General features: G+C 40.7%; 1 protein-coding gene across 1 annotated transcript in view; it reads left to right on the top strand.

Moving 5' to 3' along the window:
* Positions 1-20,972, top strand: part of LOC124614096 (B-cell CLL/lymphoma 7 protein family member B-A) — a 43,718-nt gene extending 22,746 nt beyond the window's left edge. The window contains exons 3-4 of the mRNA XM_047142917.1: positions 10,656-10,755; positions 20,441-20,972. Coding sequence (XP_046998873.1) covers positions 10,656-10,755; positions 20,441-20,559 — 219 coding nt within the window. The 3' untranslated portion in view covers positions 20,560-20,972. The remainder of the gene's footprint in view (positions 1-10,655; positions 10,756-20,440) is intronic.
* Positions 20,973-25,276: the final 4,304 nt, after the last annotated feature.

Here is a 25,276-nt window from a genome sequence, read left to right as displayed (position 1 = left end):
AGCACAGAAGCTGAAATCATTATAGGTACAGAAAGCTGGCTAAAGCCTGAAATAAGTTCTGCAGAAATTTTTACGAAGTCTCAGACGGTGTTCAGGAAAGATAGATTAGGCAGAATTGCTGGTGGAGTTTTTGTGTCTGTCAGTAGTGGTTTATCTTGTAGTGAAGTTGAAGTAGATAATCTCTGTGAATTGGTATGGGTGGAGGTTATACTTAACAGCCGAACTAAGTTAATAATTGGCTCCTTCTACCAACCCCCAGACTCCGATGATATAGTTGCTGAACAGTTCAGAGAAAATTTGAGTCTCGTAACAAATAAATACCCCACTCATACGGTTATAGTTGGTGGGGACTTCAACCTTCCCTCGATATGTTGGCAAAAATACTTGTTCAAAACCGGTGGTAGGCAGAAAACATCTTCAGAGATTGTCCTAAATGCTTTCTCTGAAAATTATTTCGAGCAGTTAGTCCACGAACCCACGCGAATTGTAAATAGTTGCGAAAACACACTTGACTCTTAGCCACAAACAATCCAGAGCTAATAGAGAGCGTCACGACTGATACAGGGATTAATGATCACAAGGTCGTTGTAGCTAGGCTCAATACCGTTACTTCCAAATCCACCAGAAACAAACGCAGAATAATTTTATTTAAAAAAGCGGATAAAGTGTCACTAGAAGCCTTCTTAAGAGACAATCTCCATTCCTTCCAAACTGACTATGCAAATGTAGATGAGATGTGGCTCAAATTCAAAGATATGGTAGCAACAGCAATTGAGAGATTCATACCTCATAAATTGGTGAGATATGGAACTGATCCCCCATGGTACACAACAGGTCCGAACGCTGTTGCAGAGGCAACGGAAAAAGCATGCGAAGTTCAGAAGAACGCGAAATCCTGAAGATTGGCTAAAATTTACAGACGCACGAAATTTGGCTCGGACTTCAATGCAAGATGCCTTTAATAGGTTCCACAACGAAACGGTCTCGAAATTTGGTAGAAAATCCTAAGAAATTCTGGTCGTATGTAAAGTACACAAGCGGCAAGACGCAGTCAATACCTTCGCTGCACAGTGCCGATGGTACTGTTACCGACGACTGTGCCCCTAAAGCGGAGTTGTTGAACGCAGTTTTCCGAAATTCCTTCACCAGGGAAGACAAATGGAATATTCCAGAATTTGAAACATGAACAGCTGCTAGCATGAGTTTCTTAGAAGTAGATACCTTAGGGGTTGCGAAGCAACTCAAATCGCTTGATACGGCAAGTGATTGTGGGAGTGACTCCCCCACACACCTTGTATGTCAATCCCCTTGCCCCAGCCTCTCATCATTTCGGGGTCCTTTAGGTTGATTGCATCCCAGGATTCTGCTGATCTGCAACTGGACACCAGCCAGTGGTTGAAAGAGCTGTAAGTTGCTGGTTATAGAGCTTCGCATTCCTACATCTACATCTATACTCCGCGAGCCACCTTACGGTGTGTGGCGGAGGGTACTTATTGTACCACTATCTGATCCCCCCTTCCCTGTTCCATTCACGAATTGTGCGTGGGAAGAACGACTGCTTGTAAGTCTCCGTATTTGCTCTAATTTCTCGGATCTTTTCGTTGTGATCATTACGCGAGATATATGTGGGCGGTAGTAATATGTTGCCCATCTCTTCCCGGAATGTGCTCTCTCGTAATTTCGATAATAAACCTCTCCGTATTGCGTAACGCCTTTCTTGAAGTGTCCGCCACTGGAGCTTGTTCAGCATCTCCGTAACGCTCTCGCGCTGACTAAATGTCCCCATGACGAATCACGCTGCTTTTCGCTGGATCATGTCTATCTCTTCTATTAATCCAACCTGGTAAGGGTCCCATACTGATGAGCAATACTCAAGAATCGGGCGAACAAGCGTTTTGTAAGCTACTTCTTTCGTCGATGAGTCACATTTTCTTAGAATTCTTCCTATGAATCTCAACCTGGCGCCTGCTTTTCCCACTATTTGTTTTATGTGATCATTCCACTTCAGATCGCTCCGGATAGTAACTCCTAAGTATTTTACGGTTGTTACCGCTTCCAATGATTTACCACCTATGGCATAATCGTACTGGAATGGATTTCTGCCCCTATGTATGCGCATTATATTACATTTATCTACGTTTAGGGAAAGCTGCCAGCTGTCGCACCATGCATTAATCCTCTGCAGGTCCTCCTGGAGTATGTACGAGTCTTCTGATGTTGCTACTTTCTTGTAGACAACCGTGTCATCTGCAAATAGCCTCACGGAGCTACCGATGTTGTCAACTAAGTCATTTATGTATATTGTAAACAATAAAGGTCCTATCACGCTTCCCTGCGGTACTCCCGAAATTACCTCTACATCTGCAGATTTTGAACCGTTAAGAATGACATGTTGTGTTCTTTCTTCTAGGAAATCCTGAATCCAATCACAAACCTGGTCCGATATTCCGTAAGCTCGTATTTTTTTCACTAAACGTAAGTGCGGAACCATATCAAATGCCTTCCTGAAGTCCAGGAATACGGCATCAATCTGCTCGCCAGTGTCTACGGCACTGTGAATTTCTTGGGCAAATAGGGCGAGCTGAGTTTCACATGATCTCTGTTTGTGGAATCCATGTTGGTTATGATGGAGATTTGTATTATCTAAGAACGTCATAATACGAGAACACAAAACATGTTACATTATTCTACAACAGATTGACGTAAGCGAAATAGGCCTATAATTATTCGCATCTGATTTATGACCCTTCTTGAAAATGGGAACGACCTGCGCTTTCTTCCAGTCGCTAGGTACTTTACGTTCTTCCAGCGATCTACGATAAATTGCTGATAGAAAGGGGGCAAGTTCTTTAGCATAATCACTGTAGAATCTTAAGGGTATCTCGTCTGGTCCGGATGCTTTTCCGCTACTAAGTGATAGGAGTTGTTTTTCAATTCCGATATCGTTTATTTCAATATTTTCCATTTTGGCGTCCGTGCGACGGCTGAAGTCAGGGACCGTGTTACGATTTTCCGCAGTGAAACAGTTTCGGAACACTGAATTCAGTATTTCTGCCTTTCTTCGGTCGTCCTCTGTTTCGGTGCCATCGTGGTCAACGAGTGACTGAATAGGGGATTTAGATCCGCTTACCGATTTTACATATGACCAAAACTTTTTAGGGTTCTTGTTTAGATTGTTTGCCAGTGTTTTATGTTCGAATTCGTTGAATGCTTCTCTCATTGCTCTCTTTACGCTCTTTTTCGCTTTGTTCAGCTTTTCCTTATCAGCTATGATTCGACTACTCTTAAACCTATGATGAAGCTTTCTTTGTTTCCGTAGTACCTTTCGTACATGATTGTTATACCACGGTGGATCTTTCCCCTCGCTTTGGACCTTAGTCGGTACGAACTTATCTAAGGCGTACTGGACGATGTTTCTGAATTTTTTCCATTTTTGTTCCACATCCTCTTCCTCAGAAATGAACGTTTGATGGTGGTCACTCAGATATTCTGCGATTTGTGCCCTATCACTCTTGTTAAGCAAATATATTTTCCTTCCTTTCTTGGCATTTCTTATTACACTTGTAGTCATTGATGCAACCACTGACTTATGATCACTGATACCCTCTTCTACATTCACGGAGTCGAAAAGTTCCGGTCTATTTGTTGCTATGAGGTCTAAAACGTTAGCTTCACGAGTTGGTTCTCTAACTATCTGCTCGAAGTAATTCTCGGACAAGAAGCTAGAGCAGAAAAGCTCTTGCAGACATAAAAATCATCCAAGGAGAAGAGGGACAAAAAGGAAAACTCAAATACAGGATGTTCTGGTGGTCCCTATGTACATGAGGCGGAGTTCCTGGTGGCCCCTGTGGCATCAGATAGATCTCTTCCCCCCCCCCCCCCCCCTCCCCGTGCCCCCCCCTCACACACACACACACACACACACACACACACACACACACAAAACCTTATTCAGAACCAATGTGTAGGGATGCCATATCCTCGCAGCCAGTGGAACAGGCGAACCTAGGACATAAGTGGCCTTCTTGGTCTATCCATGCCTCCCAACGGATACCGATTGTGTGACCCTCCAGTGGAACTGTACTGGTCTTTTTCCACCACTTGGCTGAGCTGGGACATCTCTTATGTGCTTCCCCAGATTTCTGCATTGCCTTCCAGGAAACTTGGTTTCCAGCATTGTAAACCCCTACCCTTTGCAGCCATTGATGCTGTACGAGTTGAGCTGATAGTGACAGAGCATTGGCCAGAGTTTGCACATAATTTCTGGACACTGTGTACAGTGAACATGAGCTACTCGATAAGTCTTTGGAGGCTGTGGCTGTTCGTGTGAGCACAGCTCTGATGGAGCTAAGACCACTTGCCAGATAAATCAAAGTAAACTTAGCTTGCGGAGCTTGATCCCAGTCTCTTGAATACCAGTGTCCTCAAGTACTTCATTGTGGCAGAAGAATCTTATTTGGCCATTGATCTTGCCATTTGCTGTCCTGACCTTCTCTCCACTATCCATTGTAGAGTTAAATATGACCCACATGACAGTTATGATTTTCTGATCGTCCTGTCCCTTTTCAGTATCACCAGCCCACATAAGCTGTCAACAATGCTGACAGAGATGCCTTTGCCTCTACTGTCGCCCTTCACACCGCACCACATGGAGGTACCAGTGTGGCCATCCAAAGTGCTACTGCAGCCATTCTATCAGCTGGATGCTTACTGATCCTCTGTTCTTCAGTATTGCCCTCTCCCTCCCTGCCCATTGGAAGACGGTACCTTGGTGGTCTTCAGAAATCTCCATGGCCATTAGAGATTGCAGATTGGTTCTCCAATGCCGTAAGTGACATACATTGATGGAGAACTTCATTGTCTTTAAAGGGCTCCATGCCCGAGTCTGCTACCTAATAAAACGACAGACGTTGTGCGAATAGTGTTTTACCATTGGACCATGTACGCATTCTTTGTAGGTTTGGGCAAAGTTTTGACACCTCTATGGGCACCAGTCCGCCGCAGGTGTACTTGGTGCATACCTGATTGGTGTTACGTACACTGACCTAGATGGTGCCTCAGAGCGTTTGGTAGAGCCTCTGTATCTGAGAATTATCAGCCTGAATTTCTTGTCCTTGAGCTTGCAGGTGGAGCAAGTTCACTTACCTTTCACTGCACATCACCTAGAGCCAAGTAATGCTCCATTCAGTGAGTGGGATTTCTTCAGTGGTCTTTGTCCTGACATGGCTATCAGGCCAGACCGCATCCATAGCCAAATGCTCCAACATCTATTGGTGGATATCCAACATGATTTCACTGCCATTTTCAACAATATCTGGAGTGAGGGTGAGTTCCCATCTCAGTGGCAAGAAAGTGTGATCATCCCAGTACTGAAACCGGGTAAATAACCCCTTGAGATAGACAGCTATTGCCGAATTGGTCTCCCTAATGTTTTCTGCAAGTTGCTCGAGCATATGGTGAATTGGCAGCTATCTTGGTACATTGAGTTTCGAGGTCTTTCAGCTCCTTGAGAGGGCAGTTATTGTCAAGGCTGTTTTACTGGTGATAATTTGGTCTGCCTGGAGTCTGTCTGGTCAGCTTTTGCTTGGTATCAACACCCTATCATTGTCTTCTTAGACTTGCAAAAAGGCTTATGGTATCATAATGCATCATCAGATCCTCATTACCATACACGAGCGGTATCTCTGAGGCCAGGTCCTGATTTTAGTCCAGAAGTTGTTGTCCTACCGTACTTCCCAGGTCGAAGTTGGTACTTTCTTCAGTACCCCTCCAGAATGGGGTCCTGCCGGGCTGTGTATTGTGTGCCCCTTTTTCAAGTGGCTGTCTGTTGTAGCTGCAGCTGTGGGATCTGGTGTCACCCTCCCTGTATGCTGACAATTTACTGTTGCTCCCCACTGTGGGTGTTGCTGTCTGCTGACTGCAGGTGACATATATGAAAGGTACAGTCTTTGGCTTTCACCAATGGCTTCAGATTTTTAGCTACCAAGGCATGTACTTATGTCATAATCATACTGGCCATCCACAACCATAACGCTACCGCGACAACAAATTGCTGTATTTGGTGAAGTCTTATCGCATTTTGGGACTGGTCTTTGATGCCCGGTTGATGTGGCTTCCCCGCTTTTGCCAACTTAAGCAAATATGCTGGTCTCACTACCCTTTTGTGGCTCTTCAAAGCTCTGATCCTGTCCCATTTCTATGAGGGGAACTTGGCATATGGCTCTGTATCACCTTCAACTTGGCAGATGCTGGACCCAATACACGATTGTACGGCTGGACTTGGACAGCTGCCTTTTGGACCAGCCTGGTGAACAGCCTGCTTGCAGAGGCCGAGGTCCCTACATTATGTGATACACATTTGGTGTTTCCCTGAGCATCCGAACTACTGTGTCATTTCTCCTTTCAGGGCAAGCCACCTCAAACAACATAGGCCCAGGACTGGAGGTACAATTGCAGTTCTCATACAGTGTCTGTGCTCTGAACTTAAACTTCCCCACTGTCACCTCTTTCCAAGGAGCAGATGCATATGGCCCCATGGTGTAGACACTGTCTTCGGATCTGTCTCGACCTATCCTTTTTTAAACTAATGATTTTTTGTTGCCTTCTCCCGGCCACCTTCGATGCATTTCCAGGTTGGAAGTGGTATATATGGACTGCTCTATCATTGACAAACGACTTTGCTGATGCACATAAGAGGTGCAGTAACCAACACTGCTGGCCAAACTGATGCAGTGTATTTACTGCAGAATTAGTGGCCATTGTCTGAGCCCTCTATCACCTTCATTGTTGCACCAGTGAGACATTTTTAATAGGGAGTGACTCCCTGAATAGTCTGCAGTGCTACCTTTGACACTCATTGATTGTGACTCTCTGAGATTTACTTTCTGACCTCTACCAAGCTAGATGTTAGTCTTTATCTACACCCGAGGTCATGTGGAGATCCCGGGAATGAACATGCTGATTGGTTGGCCAAGTAGGCTACCAGGTTGCCGACTTGGGAGATTGGTGTACTGATTTGCCTTAATTCCTCCAAACTGCAAGCAATAAAGGGGACCAAGGCCATGTGGCTATCTTCCCTTTGTGCTTCTCCCAGGGAATCTACCTTTCTGTTGACTTTGAGTGACTGCTTTTGTATGCCCCATGGCCACTTCTTGTGATGTGAGGATCCACCCCACTATCAGTGTGGTGTCTGTCTGATGGTGGCCAACATCCTACTGGACTGCCCTAATTTGATCACCTTAAGGTGTAACGTTAAACTTGGTGACATGCTGGTTCTGGTGCTAGTGGAGGACACCAAAGCAGCTGATTTTGTTTTACTTTTACCCATGGCCGTTTCTGCTCTTCCTTGTGAGATTGGGCACATTGGCCTCATTGGCTGCTTGAGGGATTGCACTGTCACCTGCTCTGACCTATTGAGTCCTTGACTACCTTTGCTTGGTGGTCCAGCCTGGTTCTTGTCCTTTCCACCTTTTTTAATTTTTCAAATTCTTTTACATCTGTTGGTTTGCTGTCTAGTCATTGTTATCCTTGTCATTCTTTCCTGAGATTTTATCAGCTTGTCTGCATTGCTAGTTTTTAGTAGGGGAAATACTAGTTTTTAGTAGGATATAATATCCAATTTTGTTTCTAATAAGTGGCAGATGTTTCAGTTACTATCTCCTACAGTCAGAATTTACTCATATTCATGACAACTAATAATTTCTAGATTTTAACGTGACTTTAACACCACAAAAAAAAAGCTTCACGGCTCCAATGGGAGTGTTTGGACACCCCTCATACGAGGTCACCCCCCCCCCCCCCCCCCAATACCTGTATACCTGTGCACCTTGTTGGTATGTAGTCGAAATAGCCTACTTTTCCTGAGGAACTACATGTCTGCTACTTATTAGTTAATTTCGTGGACATTGATTCAAATGATGTCACCATTTTGTTAGAAATTGTGGAAATATTAGCAGAAACAGGAAATAACTCAGATGATTCCTTGAATTGTGGTTCAAATGATTGTTGTTATAACTAAAGTCCAAAACAAAAATATAGTACCTTCTGAGCCCAAGAAAACATGTAGGCCCTACAATAATAGTCTTGTCACACAGAAAAGGCTGTACATTTTTTGGTTAAACAAAGAAGGGAGAATTTAAACTTAAGTAGTGTGCAGTGTGCAAAGTCAGTTTTGTAAAATCTGAACATGAATTGTATAAATGGAAGAAAGATTTACGCAAAGTAAGAAATGTATGTCAAAATGAAGCTCACAGAAGTAGGAAAGAAAAACTATTTGAAAGTTTTAGAACTGCTCCTGAGAGTTAGTGCAGTATTATTAACAATATTACGAAAAGGAAAGTTGCTGCTCACCATACAGTCAAGATGCTGAGTTACAGATAGGCACAACAAAAAAGACTGTCACAAATAACAAATGAAACTTTCGGCCACACACACACACACACACACACACACACACACACACGTGTGCAAGGTTGAACAAATACAAATCTCCTGTGCCTTATCTTTCCAGTCTCTCACCACCTCCCAAAGTTCCACTGTCCAGCCACAGAGGAGCACTCCGCCCTTAACTCGGTACCACCCAGGACTGGAGCAATTGAATTACATTCTCCGCCAGGGTTTCGACTATCTCTCGTTGTGTCCTGAAATGAGAAGTGTCCTGCCCGCTATTCTTCCCACTCCTCCTACAGTGGTATTCCGCCGTCCACTGAACCTACACAATATACTATTCCATCCTTACACAACCCCTGCTCCTGACCCCCTTACCATATGGCTCATACCCTGTAATAGACCTAGATGCAAAACCTGTCCCATACATCCTCCCACCACCACCTACTCCAATCTGGTCATGAACTTCACCTATTCCTTCAAAGGCGGGGCTACCTGTGAAACCAGTCATGTGATTTACAAGCTCAACTGCAATCACTGTGCTGCATTCTATGTGGGCATGACAACCACCAAGCTGTCTGTCTGCATGAATGGCCACCGGCAAACTGCAGCCAAGAACAGGCAGACCACCCTCTTGCTGAACACGCTGCCAAACCTGACATCCTTCATTTCAATGACTGGTTCATGGCCATTACCATATGGATGGTTCCCACTAACACCAGCTTTCCTGTATTGTGCAGGTGGGAACTTTCCCTGCAATACATCCAACCTGCAGCACTTCACTGTCCGCCATCCCCACCATACTATCCCTCCCCCTCAAAATTATGTTTAGCTCAAGTAAAAGTGTTGAGATAATGGCATTAATAGGTAAGACTACAGAGAAATTCATAGCTGATCTGAATTCTAAGCAGCTTCTTGTTGCCTAAAATGTTCTGTATAAAGCCAATCATCAGGTTTTATGCAAGAACTGCATGCCATGCTTTATCATTTCAAGCGAAAAAGACAGTTGCTTGTGCTGTTGGTGAGTGTTAGGACACATTTGTCTGCAATGTGTGTGGTGTCAGTGGATTACTGTTTCCACAGCTTCAAATGCCAGTGCATCTTCAGTAACCTCAGTGGAAGTTAGGACCAAAAATTAAAGAAGGGAACCGTTTAGCTGACAATATGAACTGCAAGCCCTTCACAAAATTAATGGCTTGACATTTTAGGTATGGTTTAAGTGCTTAAAATTGCATGTGAGCACCTTGGACTTCATCTTATGTGGACTATGTTCTCTTGCCATGGCTGCATATGCTTATTCAGAGTTGCACACTGTGCAGGAAATGCTGTACAAACTGCTGTTATAACAAGCTTTTTTTACAGCAAAACTGAGTAAATGTGACATTTTTTTAAAACACAGCTAAAATTTTGACAGTACATTTATTGTGGTGTATTCTTAGTGTGTGTGAAATTTCAGGGTAGATTTCAACTTGTCAGATTGGACCATTCTCTTGTAGATGTACCATTTGCTGGATCCAGTAGAAGTTTTGATGCTCGCATTACCTCTGCCCCTATTTAGACTTGCTGACTTCATATGGGTGACATTATTGCAAATTTGTGAACCTATCTAGTGAACTGAGTATCATATGATAGCCACTGTAACATTTTACATCCACTTTCTATAATGGCAATCTAAGGAAATAATCCCACTATTCCCAACTTTTGTCAGTATTATTTTATCTACTGTTTTTAAATGATATGCACTTACTGCAACTGGCTGCAATAGTGTTGCAAATGCATGCGGAATGGGTAAAGTCACAATTTGGCAGGCTGTGTTCTCTTCGGATCCCTTATTGAACTTTGTACTTGAGGTTTTGGTATTGCTTTCTTATCTGCTTTGCTATCTTTCTGTATTATTATTATTGTTATTATTATTATTTACTTTTTGCTGTAGTGGTCCTCACATTATTCCTGGTGGAAGGTGTTGCTTCTATAGTGGGTTTACTGTAGATAATGTCATTCACATTGATAGATGCCTTCGACAGTATTGTTTACCACTAATCAGAACTGCAAATTATGCTTAGCTGTTAACACGGAAAGCTTCTTTCTTCTGGCAAAGATGCTTCCCTGTCTTGCAGCAAACCTTCAGAGAAATTTCTAAAGCAGTCATTGCTAGAGCTTTCTAGAGTTAACAGCTTTTGTCAAGTGTGCTGGAAAACTGCTACAACCTTTGCTGTTAAACAGTATTTAGCCTATACAAACTCTTCTCAATGTTGTGTTTCTGTTTGCAGAAAAAGAAGATGAAAGACCACAACAAAGAGAACACACCTTCACGGAAAGCAGCCCTGGATTCCTCAAATTCCAACTTTGGACTTGAAGATTCTAACACATGTAAGTACAATAGATTTCCACTTAGGTGAGCAATGGACTATAAGGAGATATAAGGAATTCATTTGTACAATCCACAGAGATGCCCTCCATTTTAGGATCAGATTTTTATTGTAGAATTTGCTACTTGAAAGTAGAAGGCTTAGTGGGAGGGGGACAGGGGGGAGGAAGGAAAGGAAATTATTTGAGCATTTTGTAGAAAGGGCAGGGTGTTACAGTTTATCCTCTTCGCCATAGGAACATTGTCCCAGATGACTACTTTTAATCAACTAGCAATGATAACAGTTAAAATGAAAAATACGTGGATGTCAGCACATAACAAAGCTTCACTAACACTCTATCCAGTTTTTCACTGATCAAAGGGACTCTTCCAGAGGATCTCATGTAAACAGATACCACATCGAAACTGCTAATAAATCTGAAGGACCCAGCCTCAAAGATTTCAGTCATCGAATAAAATCCACAGAGTTGGAGGTATGGTGTTCACACTTGCCAATGTATGGACTGAGAACAGATTCTAAATTCTTTGCCAGGTTATAAGTGGGTGCACCCAAATTGCTAACAATAGGATTTCCTTATGTAACTTAGGCAGACCATTTTTCCTTTAACAGCAACATTTTTGAACAGGATGATGGAGTGGCTATGGGCATTCCTTTATCACCTGTAATCACAAATTTATTTATGAAGGACTTCGAGGATATAGCATTGAGGACTTCGGCTTTGGAACCAACATGCTGCTGAAGGTATGTAGATGATACCTTTTTCGTCCAGCTGCACGGATGTGATGCTCTCAACAGATTTTTGGACCACTGCAACTGTTTTCATCCCAGGATTAAATTTACCATTGTGGTTTGAAGTGATGGGATGCCTCAATTCTTGGATGTTATGGTTTACAAAAAACCGGACTGTACTCTGGGACACAGTGTTCACCGAAAGTTGCTGCACACTGTTTGTGTGTGGATGCTAAGAGTTGTCATCCACCATACTAATGCAGTGACATCCTGTGGACCCTTATATGCAGAGCATATGCCATTTGCAACACAGACAACTTGGGCATTGGATGGCTATTTTTAAGGAAAATGGATACTCTGAAAAGCAGATCTGTCAGGCTATGGAGTTTGGAGCATCACTGGAGTTGCATGAAGAGGAGTATAGCTCGGTGGCCTGTATTCCTTATGCTGGGGGCGTCTTAAGATTGGAAGAATTTTAAGGAGTTTTAACATGGTGTTCCGTCCACCTTCAGAGATTAGGGCAGTACTTGGCCCTGTGGAAGATGATTTGTGACTTTGGAAGCTTGGTATATACAAAATCCTGTGTCAGTGTGGGAAGGCTTACATTGGCTGTTAGATTTGCACAGTTCATGACATGCGTGGACCATTGCCGTCATACAAGGCTGCAACAGCTGTAAAAATTGGCGGTAGCAGAACGTTGCTTAAATGAGGGACATGGTATGAAATTTTCCGACTGTGATAGCTGCCAATGCTTCTGGTTTTGGAACAGTGTTTATAAAGAGGCAATTGAAATTAGGTTGTGATTAATTTGATTAAAAGAGACAATGGGTTCCCTCTTAGCAGGGTGTGGAACCCTGTACCAACCTGCATCAAAACAGAACATTCTTCTGTGCGTCAGTCAGTGTGTTTGAAAATTGTCTGAGTAAGATACATCATAGCTGCTGGTGTTCTACTAAGGGTAGCACCACCTGCCCATTCTTGGAGGGCAGCAAGTGTGATGGGCGGTGCATGTGTAGTGTATGGTATGGAGGCCTATACAATACATTGATTTGCAGCCTTGGTATCGGTTCTCAGTGGGACTCAGCAGCAGAAGCAGTATTTTCCTGAAGATCAACAGTTGGATCGCCAAAATATTGAATTGATTTTAGTATCCAGTAGCAAACTCGAAGAGACTTCAAAGAAAAAGTCTTTGTCCAAACATATCAGAGCATCAGCATTTATTTGCCCGAGGAAAATATTTACATACACACACAGCAAACATTATTTATAAGCATACTTTACCGTACCCTTCGTTTCTTGTGTCTAGGTGCCGAATAGTATCAGAAACTATATTCTATAATAGGTTTAACTTTGTCACTGTTGAAAAAGTTTTTGTTTAAAAACTGTCATTTATTTGCATTCTTTTTTGTCCCGCTATTGTGAAACCTAGATATTTCACTGCTTTAAAATATTGGGTCTCTCTTGTGGGGCACAAATCTCAGGGGAAAAAGTTCTCGTACAGCCTTTGCACTGTATCACAGAAGCAGAACTAAAAGTAAATTGAAGGTTAAGAAGACACAAAAAGCACAAAATATATTCCTTTAACATGAAGGTGGTTAATTTTTTAGTCCCACTGTCACTAGATGATGGCACACTGTTTCTGGGCATGTGTGCTCTTCAGTGTATTTGGCATTGGAGAACTCTACACTTAGCATGATCAGCTGATCATTGATCTACTTACAATGTTTTTTAGTGGCTAATATACATTGTAGTATGAGACATGCACACATCGTGAGTAGCAGATTTTGAACAGGAGGTTGCCCATGTAAATCTGGCTTTACTCAAGTGTGTCCTTGCCAACTGATACTTAGAGAATAACATTGCCTGTTTCACAATAAGATTAATGAGATAGTATCTCATTTTGAGTGGTGACATTTTTATGTCTGGAGTATTAATTATCGCATTTACATATTTATTTATAAATTTTAATAAAAACTTTACTCGTAGTAGGAAAATATTTTACACTGACATTTTTAAATAAAATGTGCTCTCTCTTGTAACATCTACAAAATTTGAAGTTCCAGGCTGACAGTTGAGTCTTTGTGTGTTGTGGTGGCTGAATTATCTACTTTTATTCATAATGCGCCCCCCCCCCCCCCCCCCCCTCATGGACCTGGCCATTGGTGGGGAGGCTTGCGTGCCTCAGCGATACAGATAGCCGTACCGTAGGTGCAACCACAACGGAGGGGTATTTGTTGAGAGGCCAGACAAACGTGTGGTTCCTGAAGAGGGGCAGCAGCCTTTTCAGTAGTTGCAAGGGCAACAGTCTGGATGATTGACTGATCTGGCCTTGTAACAATAACCAAAACAGCCTTGCTGTGCTGGTACTGTGAACGGCTGAAAGCAAGGGGAAACTACAGCCGTAATTTTTTCCGAGGGCATCCAGCTTTACTGTATGATTAAATGATGATGGCATCCTCTTGGGTAAAATATTCCGGAGGTAAAATAGTCCCCCATTCGTATCTCTGGACGGGGACTACTCAAGAGGATGTCGTTATCAGGAGAAAGAAAACTGGTGTTCTACGGATCGGAGCGTGGAATGTCAGATCCCTTAATCGGGCAGGTAGGTTAGAAAATTTAAAAAGGGAAATGGATAGGTTAAAGTTAGATATAGTAGGAATTAGTGAAGTTCGGTGGCAGGAGGAAGGAGGCAGGAGGTGACTACAGGGTTATAAACACAAAATCAAATAGGGGTAATGCAGGAGTAGGTTTAATAATGAATAGGAAAATAGGAATGCGGGTAAGCTACTACAAACAGCATAGTGAACGCATTATTGTAGCCAAGATAGATACGAAGCCCACACCCACTACAGTAGTAAAAGTTTATATGCCAACTCATGCTGCAAATGACGAAGAAATTGAAGAAATGTATGATGAAATAAAAGAAATTATTCAGATAGTGAAGGGAGACAAAAATTTAATAGTCATGGATGACTGGAATTAGAGTGTAGGAAAACGGAGAGAAGGAAACGTAGTAGGTGAATATGGATTGGGGCAAAGAAATGAAAGAGGAAGCCGCCTGGTAGAATTTTGCACAGAGCACAACATAATCATAGCTAACACTTGGTTTAAGAATCATGAAAGAAGGGTGTATACATGGAAGAACCCTGGAGATACTAAAAGGTATCAGATAGATTATGTAATGGTAAGATAGAGATTTAGGAACCAGGTTTTAAATTGTAAGACATTTCTAGGGGCAGATGTGGACTCTGACCACAATCTATTGGTTATGACCTGTAGATTAAAACTGAAGAAACTGCAAAAAGGTGGGAATTTAAGGAGATGGGACCTGGATAAACTGACTAAACCAGAAGTTGTACAGAGTTTCAGGGAGAGCATAAGGGAACAATTGACAGGAATGGGTGAAAGAAATACAGTAGAAGAACAATGGGTAGCTTTGAGGGATGAAGTAGTGAAGGCAGCAGAGGATCTAGTAGGTAAAAAGACGAGGGCTAGTAGAAATCCTTGGGTAACAGAAGAGATATTGAATTTAATTGATGAAAGGAGAAAATATAAAAATGCAGTAAATGAAGCAGGCAAAAAGGAATACAAACGTCTCAAAAATGAGATCGACAGGAAGTGCAAAATGGCTAAGCAGGGATGGCTAGAGCACAAATGTAAGGATGTAGAGGCTTACCTCACTAGGGGTAAGATAGATACTGCCTACAGGAAAATTAAAGAGACCTTTGGAGATAAGAGAACCACTTGTATGAATATCAAGAGCTCAGATGGAAACCCAGTTCTAAGCAAAGAAGGGAAAGCAGAAAGGTGGAAGGAGTATATAGAGGGTCTATACAAGGGCGATGTACTTGAGGACAATATTATGGAAATGGAAGAGGATGTAGATGAAGATGAAATGGGAGATGAGATACTGCGTGAAGAGTTTGACAGAGCACTGAAAGACCTGAGTCGAAACAAGGCCCCAGGAGTAGACAACATTCCATTGGAACTACTGATGGCCTTGGGAGAGCCAGTCCTGACTAAACTCTACCATCTGGTGAGCAAGATGTAAGAGACAGGCGAAATACCCTCAGACTTCAAGAAGAATATAATAATTCCAATCCCAAAGAAAGCAAGTGTTGACAGATGTGAAAATTACCAAACTATCAGTTTAATAAGTCACAGCTGCAAAATACTAACGCGAATTCTTTACAGACGAATGGAAAAACTAGTAGAAGCCGACCTTGGGGAAGATCAGTTTGGATTCCGTAGAAATACTGGAACATGTGAGGCAATACTGACCTTACGATTAAGGAAACGCAAACGTACGTTTCTAGCATTTGTAGACTTAAAGAAAGCTTTTGACAATGTTGACTGGAATACTCTCTTTCAAATTCTGAAGGTGGCAGGGGTAAAATACAGGGAGCGAAAGGCTATTTACAATTTGTACAGAAACCAGATAGCAGCTATGAGTCGAGGGGGTACGAAAGGGAAGCAATGGTTGGGAAGGGAGAGAGACAGGGTTGTAGCCTCTCCCCGATGTTATTCAATCTGTATATTGAGCAAGCAGTAAAGGAAACAAAAGAAAAATTCGGAGTAGGTATTAAAATCCATGGAGAAGAAATAAAAACTTTGAGGTTTGCCGATGACATTGTAATTCTGTCAGACAGCAAAGGACTTGGAAGAGCAGTTGAATGGAATGGACAGTGTCCTGAAAGGAGGATATAAGATGAACACCAACAAAAGCAAAACGAGGATAATGGAATGTAGTCGAATTAAGTCGGGTGATGCTGAGGGTATTAGATTAGGAAATGAGACACTTAAAGTAGTAAAGGAGTTTTGCTACTTGGGGAGCAAAATAACTGATGATGGTCGAAGTAGAGAGGATATAAAATGTAGACTGGCAATGGCAAAGAAAGTGTTTCTGAAGAAGAGAAATTTGTGAATGCCGAGTATAGTTTTAAGTGTCAGGAAGTCGTTTCTGAAAGTATTTGTATGGAGTGTAGCCATGTATGGAAGTGAAACATGGACAATAAATAGTTTGGACAAGAAGAGAATAGAAGCTTTCGATATGTGGTGCTACAGAAGAATGCTGAAGATTAGATGGGTAGATCACATAACTAATGAGGAAGTATTGAATAGGATTGGGGAGAAGTTTGTGACACGACTTGACTAGAAGAAGGGATCGGTTGGTAGGACATGTTCTGAGGCATCAAGGGATCACAAATTTAGTAGTGGAGGGCAGCGTGGAGGGTAAAAATCGTAGAGGGAGACCAAGAGATGAATACACTAAGCAGATTCAGAAGGATGTAGGTTGCAGTAGGTACTGGGAGACGAAGCAGCTTGCACAGAATAGAGTAGCATGGAGAGCTGTGTCAAACCAGTCTCAGGACTGAAGACCACAACATCAACATTCATACTTTGTTCATTATATATAAAGTTGTAGTAGATATATAAGTGTGGAAATGGTTCTGGTTATCTCAAATTCCTTCCTGGGTAACACAGCTGAAAATCTGAATCTAGATACTATTTACAGCATTTATGGAAAAACATTTCATGTGAGCTGCCACTGATGAACATATCACTGGTTCCTTTTCATGGCGTAACTAGTCAAAAGGTATTCAGAAAGCCATTGTTTCCCCTAATGCATGGTAGCTCCTGACCATGTAGGGATTGCATTGTTGGTGCCTCAGAGTTGAAAACTACCCTTGCATGCCAATAAGTATTCGCTTGTTGTGACTGGGGCTTGGGGACTCTGAGCAAAGGATTATTTTCCAGGTAGCCAGTGCTGAGGCTGGCTGGTCATACAGGCATTGCTTATGGTCATGCAGGACATACTGGACTACTCACTTTGCTGGATGGCTGTAGTGTTTTCACTGCAGAGTTGGTAGCCATCCCTCATGCTCTTGAGCATCTCTCTTTCTGCATTGGTGGGGTCCTTTTCCATCTGCAGTGATTCCATGAGTAGTTTGCAAGCTTTCTACTAGTGCTACCCTTTCCATCCCTTGGTCATTGCTATCCAGGATTCTGTGTGTGCCCTTGGACAGTGTGGATGCTCAGTGACCTTTGTATGGACCCCGGACTGCATGGGGAACCTGAGGAATAAACTTGCTGGTAGGCTACCAGTAAACTGACTCTTGATAAATATTCCAGAAACAGACCTCCAATATGTATTATTCTGTCAAGTTTTAGGTGCCTGAAATATGGAATGGCTCACTCTGATTTCATCAAACTAACTACAGGTGGTAAAGGAGACTACGTATTCTTGGATGCCCTCCATGGAAGCCTCTTGCAAGAACTCTACCATCCTTTGCCATCTCCACATTGGCTGCCCTTGGCTTGACTCATGGTCATCTCCTCCATAGTGAGGACCCGATGGTGGTACACATTTTGCTGGTCTATCCCAACCTAGCCACCCTGCAGCAGACTCTTAATCCCTGATTTGCAGCCCCTGGTGTTAGGAGACGATGTCCCAATGGCTGACCTAGTTTTACATTTTATTTGTGAAATGGGCTTCTACCTTTCTCCTTAAGGGAGGGCTGTTTAACCTTATTGATAAATTGAGGGGTTGGGAGGACACACAGTTGCCTCCTCTTCCCAGACAAGGCTGCTGCTGTCTGGGCTTGATTGTCTTTTGCCTCTCTGTGCTTCTTTCCTTGTCTCTAGTCCTTCTTTCCTTGTCTCTAGTCCTTCCAAGGCATTTTAAGAGTCGAGTACCTCTAGTAAGTGGCAGTGGCTGGGGCATGTCTTTATCCCCTCATTGCACTCTGCTCTCAGGGGCTACTGGCTGGTCCCTAGATGGGGCACCTTGCTTACCTTTCTTCCTCCATCTCCCTGTTTTTGTCACTTACCTCAGCTTTGCTGACATTTGTAGACTTTGGGATTTCTTCCCCTCTATTGTGTGCAGTTGGCTATCCTTGATCTACAGTCATATAGATCTGTCTGTTAGAGCACGAAGGGACTCGGGAGCTAGTAGTTTGGTCCCTTCAAGTATCCAGCCAAACGACTTTCACAATTTAACTATGCATTACCAAGACAGAGGAGATCAGGCGTATAAATTGCATTCAGGTTTGACACCGTTGACACATTGTGTAAATTTTGGTGAATTTCGTAGCAGTTGTCCTGACATTTTTTTTTTTGGAAAGGATTCAAATTATAGAGAATTATTAGTATATTTTTATTGTGTAATGCTAGTGAAGTAAAAGTTTAATTCTGATTTAAGGTATAATATACTTAGTGTTAGCATAGTTTACAGTTTATGTAGAGCATTAGTGCTGCAGTGGTCCAAGGTGGATTAACCACTGCTGGTTCCTTTTAAAGTGAGAAAAGCAGCATCCCCGCCATGATAGGGCCCATGCCTGATACCTGTGCAACTGCAGCCTGTTTCTTTACAACCTGATGATAGATTTCTATAAGTGTCAGAGGTCAGAGCTGGAAGAAGTTTAAGACCCAAAGCATATGTTTACTTGAAGCTACTTGAATTTTTTACAGCTTTCTTTAATTTGCTGTAGAATGTAATAAGGAAAACTATACTGCCAGTCAGATGATGTTGCTGATCGGTTTGTTCAGAAAGAAATTTTGATAAGACAGGATGCAGAAAATTACACTTTTCAAATTATTAAAGCCGCAAAAAGAGCAAACTATTAGTTTTGCTGGATTCCTTATTCCATTCTATTTTTTACAAAAAGAATTTTGTAGCACTAAATGCTGTAGACATTTAAAAAATTGGCAACACTACTTATTTGCAGTTTTTGTCACTCACTCATTTCCTAGTCACCAAGACTTTTGATATTATCTTCCACAGTGTGTACTAAACAATTGTAGAACATAATAAAAGATTTCAAACTTGCACATCAGCAGAATATAGGACCATTTTCAATGTACCTCCACATTGGCGTAAAACTAGTTTTAGAACATGGGTCTTCTAATGAAAGTGGAAAGAGTTCACAGTACACTCTTTTATAAAAAAAAGTGGGCCAAAAATAGCCATTTTTGATTTTTAGAAAAATTGTCAACTATTCCCTCAATTTGTAAATTATTAGAAAGCAGTAAGAGAATGAAATTTTATATTTTAATACCATTTATTGCTAAGTTATTACAAGCAAAGCTCCAGGCTCATCCCGCATTCACTTGTGGGAAATATAAAAAACTAAACTTCAAATTTTTTGGCATACTTTGCTTCAAACTATTTATATGAAAATTGCCCAGGAAATCGCTTAGGAGAGAACAAAAAGTTGTAAAAGAGGGTGTAGTTTGGTTTCTTTCAAGAAAATATTACTGAAGATTTTGTCTCAAAATTGCCAAAAACTCACGGGTGCACTGTTGAGAGCAGTGACTATATATCTGCAAGTATTAAACTGCTGAATCTAAAATTTTACTAGTGTTCACTGGAAACATATGCAAATGTTCACACACAATTTCTGCAAAATCCAGGATGGTCATGTGGGAACTTTTCCAAAATTAGACCACTTGGGATCAAATAGCCCAACAAGAAAGTAATATGTTTAAATACATATCTTAACTTTTTTCCATTGTCTGCATGTACGAATGTCATTGTTGCTGTGAATTTTTTTCCACTTCCATCACTATAATAAATTTGTTTAATTTTTATGGTCCTTTCATTCTGTACTCCTTTGTAGTGGCCACCAGTCACAAGACTTTCCAGTTGTCAAAAAATGCAGGCCTCAATTTACTCCTCTTGACATAGGTTGTTACCTTTGCTGAGGTTTAAGGCATTAGGCATTTGGAATGGAGAAGCCAAAAAACTGCTGAAATAGATGCTCTCAAGGGTTCTTCCCATCATTAATTTACTAATGAAACTTTAGATACTTGCTTAACACAGTGTTTACCATTACATAACAATGGCTATCTTTTTCCTGTGTAACTTCTATTGATGGTTTATCCTGTCTTGCAGTTGTGATAAAACATTACTGAGGTAGAATGTCTTAGTGAATTGGCATTGGTATTTCATGTTGCAGGTTTTTCTGTTGTTAGTGATTCTCAAGGGCCCACAGACTTCTCTGCTCAGCTCGGTTTTTCTGAAGACTCAAACTCTCAGAGCAGTGAACCAAGCAGCAAACGAACAAAAACTGAATGAATATGGACTGGTTGCTGCACCCCAAAGATGTGGTCACACACTTGTTTGTGCTGCTTTCAAAAGTGAATCGACAGATATTATTTGCACTATGTTGTATTTCCAAACTATTAGATGCAATATTTGCAAGTGATATACCTATTTTCTATTGGAAGCTCTTCCTGTTGATTATATGATTTCTTAGCCTTCTTGTGAGAGAATGAGAACAGTTCAAACATTTGCTTTGCAAGCAATACTTAATCTGTGAATAATTACTTTCCTGGCACATGCTTGTGCCTGTTGTATTTATACTTTCTGTGGCATTAGTCATAACATATTGACCTGTGGAACATCTATGTATGAGAAACATGCTGCAATGTTTGTGTGTCTTTTTTTATGCAATATTAGATCTGTAAATATATATCTTTTGCCTGGAATTGTGTGAATTAGTTAATAGATTAATAATCAGTGATGGGAAGAAAAATTTCCATTGACTTTCCACAACCCCAATCTCAAAACTTCGTTTACAAATTGATTTACAGTACTGGAAAAACCTGTTTCCATTTGTGCCTTAGTTATTAACATTGCAAATATTGGCTTATTTGATTGCTTTTACAAATTATATTCAGTGTAACTTTAGGAAAACTGTGCAATGAGCTTGCTATCTCAGACCCATGCTGAATTATGTAAAACTCTTTTTTTCTACAATATTGCTTCAGTGTTGTGAACTTTATAGAGAGAAATAATTTTTCTGCCACAGTTGAAAAAGAAAGGGACCCTGGAGAAAATTTCATGGCAAACTTTGATAAAGAGACAGTATCTTTACCACTGAGAGTAAATTGGTACCAGTTGCAGCATAGCACACAAATACATGGACTTCATTCATCCAGTATTTGAGAATCAGAGCACCTAGCAACTATCAACAAAGTTTAGACATTTCAGACTTCTATGAAACTTTTTCTCACTGACACTCCAAAGGAGAAAAAAAAAGATAAAAGCAAAACATTAATCACTTACTACATTTTGGCTGTTCATGCAGTCAAACTTGAGCATCAGGAATAACTTTTAAATTTATTACTTCGTTTCTACGAACTTCATTTGCAACGCCATGCATGCAGCAGCTACATAGTCTCGTACCACATGTACAAAATTATCACTACACACCACACAGTTCAGGAGATGTGACATCATAAACATGGAGATTTGTGAAAAACTAGCTTTTGCTTAAAGTGGAGGACAAATTACTCAATTTATATTCATCCAATGTTTCACAATGTCTCCCAACAAACTTATTTCAAAACTTTCATAATTTTTCTCTTGCTTTCATGCTTAAAGGCAGATATTTAACACATTTACTCTTTGTAATAGGGCATTTGAAGCTGTTTTATACATGGGAGTCCGAGTCTGTTAAAGAATCAGGGATTTACTGGTATGATCCAACTGGTAATTTGTGGTCTGAATTGCCAGACAGAGTAGAGATGATGATTTTGCACTGTATTAATCTTCACAAAGTATTGAAAGTCTGTAGGTTTGAAGAACCTCAATTTTTAATGTGGCTCTTAACTATGGCAAAAGTAGAGCATTGTTTTGATAAGTGAAAAATTCAGCTGGAGCTTAGCGGTCAAGGAATATATTTGCAGATATTTGTCTGTTTGTATAAACTGTTTGAAGTTAATGTCTTCTAAAATTTAATTGCAAGTTTCTGTACCTTACAGGCTTCGGTAATATCAGTTTCTGCATTTATCTGTTAGCAGTGAAAGAAAGCCATCCCTTATATTAAGGAATGAGTTAACGTTTTTTGGCTTTTTCATTATAAAATTATTTGGAGTTTTCTGAATAAAACAAATCAAGTTTCACCCTTCTAAGTGATTTTTTTTAATCACTGTAAAGTTGACGTACCGCGTAAATGGCTGTAGCGACTTGGTGTGTCACCTCTGACGGCGCCGCTCGTTGGCTGCAAGCAGGGTATCTTTGTGGAATTAGACAGTGTTTTGTTTTCCAGCATTGTATGGCTTTATCTCTGTGACAAGTGACTGTTCCAGTCGGTAAACATAAATGCTATATCATGTGTGTTGACTTGTGGAGTTTGCTTTGTGTTGTTTAGCTGTTCAATTTTGCGTGTTTTGGCGAATTTTGCTCATACCTGTTTTACGTATTTGGTTTGTGGATATAATATGCCCCGTTTCAGCAATCGAGTGTTTAAGAAAAGGCACAATGAGTGAAAGAAGAAATCTTTTGTTGTTTGAAAGGGAGATACTGCTCAGACTGGTTCACCGACTACTCCAAATGACTGTGATAGAACTTCCTGCAAGACACCTTGTGACAGCAAAGAAAAATTTTAAAACTCTGAAAGTGACAATAATGATGTGAATGAAATAATTAACATTTCCTTGCTCTCTAATATTTTGAAACACAACGTATTATGCCAAGTTTGCAAAGAAAGAGGACTGGAATTGAAAATAACTTCATACATTGGTTTGGCATGTAGAATGTTATCGAAGTGTAACAAATGTACTGCAGAAGTTCTGTTTTCTAATTCTAACAGTATTCCTTGTACTGATAATAGTGGAAAGAAGGTGTATGATATAAATGTTAGGCTAGTGTATGGCTTGCGTTGCATTGGCAAGGGCAGTGCTGCAGGGACAATGTTATGTGGAATTATGAACTTGCCAAAACCACCAACCAAGTTTGGATTTTATAATGAATTGGTGGATCTTCTGCTAAAGATATTGCTCAAGCAACAATGAAGAAAGCAGTTGAAGAAGCTGTGACAGATAATGGGAATTGTAGAGATTTAACTGTTGCTTTAGATGGATCATGCCAACGTAGAGGTCATAAATCTCTAAATGGAGTTGTGACAGCTACCAGTGGAGACAGTTGCAAAGTAACATTGTAGATGTAAGGGCAATACCAAGGACGAACATAGTGAAAGTTGTGAAGCAAATTTTCATGGCGCGAGTGGCGTGATGGAAGTGGAGGGAGTAAAAGCAATTTTTCACAGATCACAGGAGTGGTATAATGTACGATACACTAACTATTTAGGAGATAGTGATTCTAAGGGATAAAAAGCTGTAGAGGAACTCTAACATTATGCCAATCAAATTCACATTAAAAAAACAGGAGTGCATTGGACATATGCACTTCTGCACGGGGGCTCGCTTGCGCAAACTAAAGCAGACATCAGGATCCCAAAAGCTTAGTGATGGTAAGACCCTTGGAGGAAGAGGAAGATTGACAGATGAAGCAACTGATAGATTGCACACAGGTATTATGGGTATGCAATTAGGCAAAATACAAGAAACATTGAGCAGATGAGGAGAGCAGTATAGGCTTCATTTTTTCATACTGCACCCACAACATGCACTGTGCCCCACAGGTGATGACTCATTGTGTAAGTACCAATCGGGAAAGGAATAGGCCCATAAAAACAGTTTGCTAAATGCTGTAATTGATGTAATTAAGCCAATATTCTGAGATTTATCACAGCCAAGTTTATTGGAAAACTGTTTACATGGGAAAACACAAAATCCAAATGAAAGTGTAAATAATTTAATTTGGATTAGGATTCCCAAAAGAGTGTTTGTACAGATAAAAACACTGCATTTCGGCGTGTGTATGATGCAGTGGCAACATACAGTGAAGGAAACGTTATCAAATATGCTGAAACGTTTAGGTTTCCAACCAGGACACACCACCATTTCCACAGGGTGCCTAATTGATGAAGAAAGACTAAGAGGTGCAGGAAAGACTCAAAAGCCTACAACATGCAGCAAAAGGGAAGAAAAAGCCAGTGAAAAGGACACCCACACTGGAAAAAGAGGAGGATGCTGTTAATCCATCATATGGGGCAGGAATGTATTAAAAAACTTTGGAAGCCATTTCCCATAACTTTAAAATTTTCATCTTTGAGGAACATTTTCTCAAAAACAGCTAACAGTATATCAATGAAATTTATACACAATATTGTTTACTTCTTTTCCTTCATTTTTATAACAAATTGTATAATTCAAGAGTTATAGAAGAAAAAGTGCAAAATTTTAGAGAAAAAATAAGCATCTGTTTAAAAAAACCAATAAATATTTCTTAACATGGCATTATAACTTTGTAGAGAAATATTCACTGAACATGTAGTCCAAATTTCAGAAAAAAATGTTCCTTCTATTTGCTAAAATTAATATTTAGGAGATGGATCTTTCTGGTTCCCCTTAAAAACTATGCAGTTGTCCTGTTAGTATATGTATATGTTAGGCATTTTGTCTAAATGTAATCTGGCAAATTCCTAATACCTCATTCTTCAATGTTTGCACTAACATTCTTCATGGGGAAGTTTGTTGGGAGAGTGCAAAATTTTGTCCCCAGGAAAATAAAGAAAATTAACAAAATAATAAAACTATACCTTATGGTACTAAAAAAACTGGTACACACTGCATGAAAACCTGATTGTGATGGATAAGAACAATGAAATGCCAAATAAGTTACAGTTGTCGAAGATTGTGTTAGGTGGTTGGTCACAGTTTGGGATAAAAAATGAACTTGTGCAAAATTAGGTCATCAAATCCAGAAATCAAGGAAATTGACCTGTTTGGCTGGATACAGGATTGCCTGACAAAAAGTGATGCATCTAGAAGGGCAGGAGGAAGCGAAATAAAACTTCACAGTTTGAGACAGTATGTGATCTTGTATCAGTGATTGTAAAATTGATAGGTTGTGAAGGGTCACAAAACTGTTGTTGCCTTTTCTG

The sequence above is a fragment of the Schistocerca americana genome, chromosome 1 (genome assembly GCF_021461395.2).
Source record: "Schistocerca americana isolate TAMUIC-IGC-003095 chromosome 1, iqSchAmer2.1, whole genome shotgun sequence".
Classification (NCBI taxonomy): Eukaryota; Metazoa; Arthropoda; class Insecta; order Orthoptera; family Acrididae; genus Schistocerca; species Schistocerca americana.
Note: the sequence above shows the minus strand (reverse complement) of the source record. Positions and strands in the feature narration are given on the sequence as shown.